We start from the raw sequence: 8,680 nt of genomic DNA, 5'->3' as shown, positions 1-8,680 counted from the left end.
TATATATATATATATTTTATCTTAAGGTCGAAGTCTACAGTAATGAAATGCACAATAACACTGTTACTCCGCGTGTAGCGTGCCAGGTTTTCACAAAAAAAACCGCCCAATTGCTGCTCAAAACTAGCCCAAAACAAGCCCAATCGCGTACGAGCATTAAATCATTGTATAGTATGACCAACACAATATTAGATAGATTAAACATAAATGTTCTTTTCTGTAAGCCAAGCCTATATGTTACGATGAAATTAGGTGATGCATGAATTGATATGAATGACACTTTTATTTAACAACTACAATCACAGCATATTGACTGATTTGATTCCTCTGAAGACTGCTTAGATGTGTTCGACTTGAAGCAGCGCTGCACATCGGTGTGTGTCATCAAAGTACTGCGAGAGCTATAAGAGAGTGGACGTCGCCGTAATTTGATGTGATACACCGATCGATCTTCAAGTCGAACACACCTCTTTACTCTTGCGTGTCACGTGACAATGTAATCACAGCCTCTGCTGTTGAAAAATCGCATATTTTCATATTGCGATATTATCGCAAATGCAATTAATTGTTCAGCCCTCATTGTAATGGGCCAATATACAGTATGTAAGCAATAAGGTACGAGGGGCCGTGCTGTATTGTGAATAAGTCACGGCTGAAGTGTATTGTTAGGCACGACGCAAAGCGATGGGGGGAAGTGCGTGGTCTCAAAATTAAAGATAAAAGATGGAACATAATGCCAGCAGGGGTCACTCATACTTCATTAAATAAATTATTTGTTAAATTAATTAGTTAATTTTGCTGAAATACATAATACATGGAACAGTTTTAATGCTATATTATTGATTGTTTATGTTGTTAAGGGTGGTTGCTAAGTGATACACAGAACTGTTGGGTGAAGCGGGCATAGCCGTGCTGTATTGTGAATAAAACACAGCTACTGACCAATCAGAATTGAGGACTGGATCTCACTGTTTTATAAATATACATCACTATGATCTGTCATATGACAATAGCTACTTAAATAGCTACAGAAAAAAAGTATGAAACAACATAAGGGTGAATAAATAATGACATAATTGTCATTTTTGAGTGAACTATCCATTTAATTGCTCTGGGCCTCCGAGCAGATGGTTTAAAACCTCTTTGGTCAGCAGAAAACTGAAAGGCGAGATCTGAAGGTCTGCTAATGTGGAAAGTGATATCAGCTGTATGCAAGATTTATCGTAGAATTGAGCAGCGAATATAATTATAAAATATGCCACTTATAGCTCAGTCATTTCAGCTAAAGAAAAAGAAAAACTTTATCTCTTTTCTTCACTTCTAAACTTCTAAACTCCATTAGCATTCGTCACAGCGCTGATGTTTGTGTGCTAGCGCTGTTAGCCGTTGTCACCTATGCTGTCAGGCCTGTGTTGTACAATAAACACCAAGTGAGTTCATTACCCTAACCTTAATCACACGAGTAACATTGAAGTTAAATGATGTTGTTGACCCCCACCACACCAGATCTCACGTCCCACCAATGGCTGGCGAATGACGGGTGAAGTCATTATGACTCAAGGAAATAGAAAGTCAGGTTGAGAGTGTATTCCCTCTCAGAGTAACCTTGGCGTCACACTGAGGCTGGAGTGTGGCTGATTACTTGCGGAAAACACTCATCAGTTGAAAGAGTGACCTTGGTGTGGCATAATGACACTTTGTGAAGAGGCAGGTGGTGCGAAGAGACAGCTGCTCGTTCGGCTCCCGCAGAGACATTCTTCCGATTATCTCTGGAACTTGTCTCACGCGCATCGCTCACGGCAAACGCGGGCCGTGGCGGGAAGGCATTTACGCTTCACATGGATGAGACAACGGCCGTTACCAATAATGGAGGTGCTATAAAGGGTTCATTTACAGTGATGCATGCCTCAGGTCAACAAAGTCTTTCTGATTACCTTTAATGGAGTTCTCGGATTCGCACATCCTGTCTCAAAGTGCAGGATTCATCAGGGTTAATCATGCAAGCAGTTCACCTGCCAAAGATCACAATAATGAGTTTGATTTTCCATTAGTTGAGAGCACTTTAGCCTTCTCCTCATGCGCACCTGATTTGATTCACCCTCGCAATTAATTCACTTGAGACGGACAGCTCTCCTCGGTGGAAAACATTTTGTTCCTTAGATGATGTTGTCCTATTGTTATGTAGAGTGTGTGCTGTAAACAAATGCAGTTCATTCAAATACTGGGTCAAGAAGGTGAATTTGAACTGATATTTTGAAAAGGTAATTGAAAGAAATTACACCAACAATCATGCTTTGGTGGAATAGTGTCAAAAATATTAGGTCCATCCATGCAAAGTTGTATATTTATTAGGGCTGGGCAAGTTAATGCGTTATTATTGCGTTAACACATTAATTGATTAATGCCGACAATTATTTTATCGCGTGTTAACGCAGTTTTTTATTATTATGAAAGTCCGTTGCTCACTGGCTCTGAATACACATATAGACAAACCATGGGTCACAGGAGGGGTGGGATGTTGTTCAGTACTGGCTTGGGATGGGCGTCATCACGCGTCTCAACCAATGAGAGCATTTGGGGTGGGCCTTAGTCTGCAGCAGCGCTCACATGAAGCGCTCACGACTTCATAAGTGGGAAATAGGAAGTTTCCGCAGAATCTGCATGATCACACACCGGCGTGCCGCTACCGTCTATATCTGTATGTTTTTTTTTTTTTGTATGGTCCTGTTATTGTCACTGTATGTCTGAGCCTCGTCACAAGCATTTCAATGCCCAGTTTTCCCCAGTGTTAACTATGCAAATGATAAATAAATGCCTCTTGACTCTTGACTCTTGAAGGCAGCAGAGAAGCGCTCTCGCTCAGCACAGTGGAGTGCATCGTTTTGTTAACTTTGTGGTTTATTATTTTGAGTCGTTTGGGACGTGGTAACACACACGGCCCTCCCACAATATATTGCTTTACAGCTCTATCACTTTTGCCACTCAGAAATGTTTACGCAATCATGCTGCACGTATCAGAAGTTCCGCGCACCGCTCACACTGCATGCGTACCGCACCCAAGCCCAAGTGAACCACGCTCTGGCCCACCTCTTCCAACCGAGCCAGGGCCAGCTAAACGAACCAAGCCCGAGTGTGGCACAGAGCAATCACACTAGTCAAACGAACCAAGCTTTGGGGGTCAAACGGGCTCGGGCACGGTTAAGATTGCCTAGTGTGAGTACACCCTTATTTTCCCGCATCCCACACGAGTCTCTACCCGTCCGCACCTGCACTTGCTCATCAAGTGTTGTCCCATGCTGCACTCTGCTGCGTTAGGTCCCGCGATAGTGCAGGTCTCTACTCGGAAGATGCCTGTTATACTGTTATGATCGTGGTGCTGGACTCTGAGCATAACTTGTTTTTCTATAACAAACTATAAAATATTTTCTATAAAAACATTCATGCCCTGGCAGTGGCAAATAGCTGTTAACTCGTTCCACGCCATTGACGAGTTATCTCGTCTTTTAGAAGAAAACGCTTCCGCGCCAAAGACGAGTTTTTACGGCTTTTCGTGTTTTCACTGTTATACACTTGGGGGCGCTATTACACATTTTCTGAACGAGTACAAAACCTCACGAACAAAAACACACATGAATAGGACGGAGAAACGAGCGATCTCTTATGTAAACAAATGCATATGAAAAATAATGCGATCATCAGCAATAGACAGCATATAAATGACAACTGCATAATGTTACGGAGTAAAATGTTGATCCAAGAAGTAGTATATGTCTGTGCAAGCTTTGGAGGTGTTGATGGAAGCGATTTACTGGATTTATGCTTTGATAATCATACTGAATATTATCCAGACATAGTTTTTGATAAAAATTAGATTTTCTCACCTTTTTGCTCAAAATTATGCATTTTTATGAAACCTACCTATATTCAAGTGTTGATAAAAAAATAATGCTTTAAAGCTAGACTAAAACTGATTTTTTTTTTTGTTTAAAAGTAGAGGCTCTGATCTTTATTTTGGTGTATTGCATATTCAAATATTCATACAGCAAAATATACTGGAGGCCATCAAATTTGAGTGAAAATCATCAAAATCGCTGGCGGTGGCTGGCAACTTTTTTCGTGAGTTAATCGCGATTAAAAATGTAATCGTTGCCCAGCACTAATATTTATATGTTGTTTGTTTATTTAATTCTGGCTGCAATATAACAAAGAGTGAAAAATTTAAGGGGGTCTGAATACTTTCCGTACCCACTGTATATTATTTATTATATATTTTTTATTAATTCATTCATTTTTTATTTAGTTAGTTATTTAATTTTACTTATTTTTTTCAATTCTTTTTTTTTTTTCTCCAGCAAGCTTTATTCAGTCACAACTCTAATTCTTACCACAGATCGCATCTGAAAGTTATTAGCTCTCATTTATGCTTTGTAAATGCGTTCAGGAATTAAGCTTTAAACTCATCAGGGTGACCAGTATTCAATAATAGACTTGCAAGGAATCTCTGATGTGTAAAACATCAACACATGCTGTCCAAATTACACACGAGCTCAAAGAGCCTCCACTCCTTCTCAGAGCTGCTTCTTCTGAATACATATTGAATGATGAATGTGGCCTGTAGCATTACGAGTCTGATCAAACTATATCAGATACACCACGTTGTTCCCTCATTTCAGGATTACAAAGGTAAACAATGAGCTTTCAGACTTTGCTCTTAGATCTGACATGTGCAGACAGAAAAACATCCCTGCTCCAATACTGATAATCTTATAATCTTATCCCAGTAATAAACATTGGCACTTTTGTCTTTAAAACATTTATTTTTGCTCGTTTTCAGATGTATTTTAGCATAGATTTATATGATTTGTTTGATTTCCAACCAAGCTGTAATGCTGAATGCAATGTTTTCTAAAAAGTGCGTACAGTTGTAAAAACAAAAAAACAAATAGCAATGTGAACTGCACTGATGGTTGTAAGATGAGCTTGAACTGCTGTGATATTGACAGACACTGAGGTTTGTTTGTTAAGTGTCGGTGTGCTCCTATCAGGAGGCTGCGCCTCACCTGCTGCACTTCTGAGTCCTCTTCTTTGAAGCTCACTTCCTTCCCTTACTCTCATCTCTTCCTTCTCCCCACAGGCATTACCATAGCCAGTGCTCTTATTGATACGTCTCAGCAGAGGGCCGGCGACTTCAAAGACAAGTGCTTGAGTCTAAAGAGCCGTAAACAGCAGCACACGGTGCACCAGGGAACCTGCGTTTGAACCAGCCGACTGACCTCACTGGACACACTGATTCTCAGCTTTTTTTCTCCTTCTCTCTCGTTCTCTACCACTACAAGGAGATGGTGTTGATGAGCGTGGAGCTCTTGAAGTGTAAATGTCAAAGGAGGGTCGAGACGTTAGTAGTCCGTGTGTGGCTCCTCCTGAATTGCACGCTCCATAGTGGAGCTCGTATTCCCTCAGTATTGCTTGAACCTCTGTGGAGGACATCTGCATTTTGATTGCACCCACTGGGTTTCTGTTTGCAACAGCTGTTTCTCTAAAAGGGAGGAAGTGTGTAGATGAAACTCACTCGGACCCAAAATAGTAACAAGTTTCAGGCCAGAATTAATCATCTGATCACGCATGTAGAGGCATTCAGAATAAACCTGCTTCTACTTTCAGGGTTTTGTCTTGTTATTTAGTGAAGTGTCTGTTGATGACTCTTTAATAGACTAATTATCATTAGCCGAGGACTGTATTTGGTTCATACTGTATGGTGTTTTGTAATGGTCTTGGTCTGTGGAAAGTTTTATTTTAGAGATTAGATTGGATGTGTCTTGCAAATCTGACATTTGTGTCTCCTAGTGGCCATACACAAACTCACGCACTTGACCACATGAAAGGAGTTTTTGGCTTTTTGTCCGTAAATTTTAGATTTGAGGTTGTCTAGATGCTACACTGAAAAGATTTTGCTATAGGTTTAAATGTCACACAATTAGAAAGAGCAACAAGTAACATTGAATTAAACATGTTTTTTTTTAAGTAGAAAGACTGTAAATATATACTTCAATAATCTTTATTTAATTTATAACTTTGAAAAATATTTTTTTTTTATGCTAGCTAAAATTCACTTTTTTAGCAGATATACTCTACCATTCTAGTTTGGAGTCAGTAAGATTTTTTTCTTTAATATAAATGTTTTAATTAGCAAGGATGCATTAAATTGATCAAAGGTGACAAAACATTGTAATTTAATTCCACCGTATTTCAAATACATGCTTTTAATTTAAACTTTCTATTCATCTATCTTGGGGGGGAAAAAAAGTTATCAGAGTTTCTACAAAAATATTAAACAGTACAACTGTTTCAACATCGATAATAAGCACCAAATATTAGAATGATTTCTGAAGGATCATGTGAAACTGAAGACTTGAGTAATGGCTGCTGAAAATTCAGCTTTGACATCACAGGATTAAAATACATTTTAAAATACATTCAAATGCAGCCTTAGTGAGCATAACAAACGTTTTTTAAAACTTTTGAATGGTAGTGTACATATTTAAATTGTCTCCATCCTGAGAACACAAAGTATTGTTTTTTTTTTTGTCGTCTAATCAAAGTGAAAGTATTCCTCATGCTCAAGCACAGGGGGTTTTGGTAGTGCTATAGAGAGAGCATTTATAGGCTTACTACAAATGGCTTACGTGTGTACGTGACATAAAAGAAAGTATATTAATCATCAAATCACAAAGTTTTTCAGCATCATATGATTGGCTACAGATTTACCTTATGAAACTTTAGCTGCCATAAACTAGCACTGCATTTATCAGACAGAGTGGTTGTAATGAAAACAGCCTATGATCAACAGATGTGTGTCAGCAGAGAGTTAGCCAAGTTAACCACAGCTGAAATGTACCTAAAATATTAGTGTTCTGTGGGCAAAATCATTGGTTTGTATTTTCAATGTCTAGTGTTCACAAAATCGTCAGACTTCAATTGCCATTAGTACATACAGTATGTCCATGTCTTAACTCAGTGTTGTTTAACATGTTAATAAAGCCAAGAAACATGCCTGTATTTGTATATCTAATTGTGTATTGTCATGATGTTTTGGTTTGATTGCTTCAGATAGTCAAGACATGTAAAAACTATAATTTCATGTCTTATTATGAAAATACATCAAGTTTATTAAACTAAGTAGGCTCAATACGTCATACATTTCCTGCATAAAATTGTGTTATTGTATTTCTCTATTATGTTTTCACAACCAAAATGTGTTGCACTTAAGCCCTTTATTATATTGTCTGGTCATGTTTGTCTAAAATGACTTTTACTACATCAGCCTAAACTTAGTTCACCCCAAAATTATATTTCTGTCATGTCATTCCAAACCTATATGACTTTATTTCTTCTGTGGAACATTTAATAATAATAATATACTGGGTTTTTTTTTCCATTGCGGTGTTGATTCAAATTTGAAAATTGAACGTGTAATCTCTTGAACGTGTATATAAATGACTCCCGCTCAACTTAAATCTAACAAATGTATCACTGACTGGGTTGTTGGTTCATTTGCACTGTTACACAGGCTATACAGGTACAGTGTTATACTGCAATGCATAAACAATATCATTGTGTTGTCTCTTATGTCTCAAAGGCATTTGTTTTTGTTTATTTATTCTCATTTGCATAGTTGAGTCATAACCTTTGAAAATTGTATAAATGTTGATGAGTTTTCTGGTGTTGCAGCATTATGTAATAATTTACATGATACAAAATCAACTTTAAACAAATGAAGAGCAGCCAAAGAAAGTTTGTTCATGTTTATGCAGAAATAAACATTTTGATAAATCTGTGTGCTTTCTTTTTCTTTTTGAAACCGCTCTCTGAAGGAGTCACGTAAGTTTTATGCAGCGTCGAAAGTGAAGATCTGTATCATGAGATGCAGTGACTGGGTCTTACAGGACAAATCATGTGGGTTGAATGGCATTTTCCAAGAACAAGGAACAAAGTAAGGCCGGAAAAATAAATTTTGTTGTGTTTAAAACTAGCTGCTTTCATGCTCAGTTTACTGATGAATCATCTTATTAAATCTGTCCATACCATCTATTTATTTGACTCACCAAGTCATTTAAAATACGCTACCAAAACCCACATGGATATGGAAAGCTGTTCAAATATTATCTACACAAACACACAATGGTTTAAAGTACTGGATGCTATATTATTATTTTATTTTATTTTTTCATTTTAAAAAAGGAAATCACATATGTTTGTAATTAAATGCTGTTGCCACAGATGTTAAACAGAACAGAGTATGTAGATTCATACATGAGAGATTTAAATTACTTTTTTTTTCAGTGAGTTTGCAGTACGATTGTAGACAGCTGTTTAAATGTTCTACTTGCTGAAGCTGTTATTATATATATATATATATATATATACATACATTGGTGGCCAAAATGATCTTTTACTGTAGTGTGTCAGTAGGAAATATCAGTTTACATTTCCAAACATTCATTTTGCCATTAATTGTAATAATCCAGTGAGATTTTTGTTTGCACAAGGAGTCTGACAACAGCCAGTGCTGCACACAGAGATCTGATCTCACCATCATCAGTCTGTCTGGAATGACATGAAGAAACAGAACAAACTGAGATAGACTAAATCCAGAAGAACTGTGGCAACGTCTCCAAGACGC

General features: G+C 37.7%; 1 protein-coding gene across 1 annotated transcript in view; it reads left to right on the top strand.

Annotated features, from left to right (window-relative positions):
• Positions 1 to 5,990, top strand: part of atrnl1a (attractin-like 1a) — a 273,170-nt gene extending 267,180 nt beyond the window's left edge. The window contains exon 30 of the mRNA XM_016516416.1: positions 5,135 to 5,990. Within this exon, the coding sequence (XP_016371902.1) occupies positions 5,135 to 5,259 (125 nt within the window). The 3' untranslated portion in view covers positions 5,260 to 5,990. The remainder of the gene's footprint in view (positions 1 to 5,134) is intronic.
• Positions 5,991 to 8,680: the final 2,690 nt, after the last annotated feature.

The sequence above is a fragment of the Sinocyclocheilus rhinocerous genome, unplaced genomic scaffold (assembly GCF_001515625.1).
Source record: "Sinocyclocheilus rhinocerous isolate Xijiao unplaced genomic scaffold, SAMN03320098_v1.1 scaffold1829, whole genome shotgun sequence".
Taxonomy (NCBI): domain Eukaryota; kingdom Metazoa; phylum Chordata; class Actinopteri; order Cypriniformes; family Cyprinidae; genus Sinocyclocheilus; species Sinocyclocheilus rhinocerous.
Note: the sequence above shows the minus strand (reverse complement) of the source record. Positions and strands in the feature narration are given on the sequence as shown.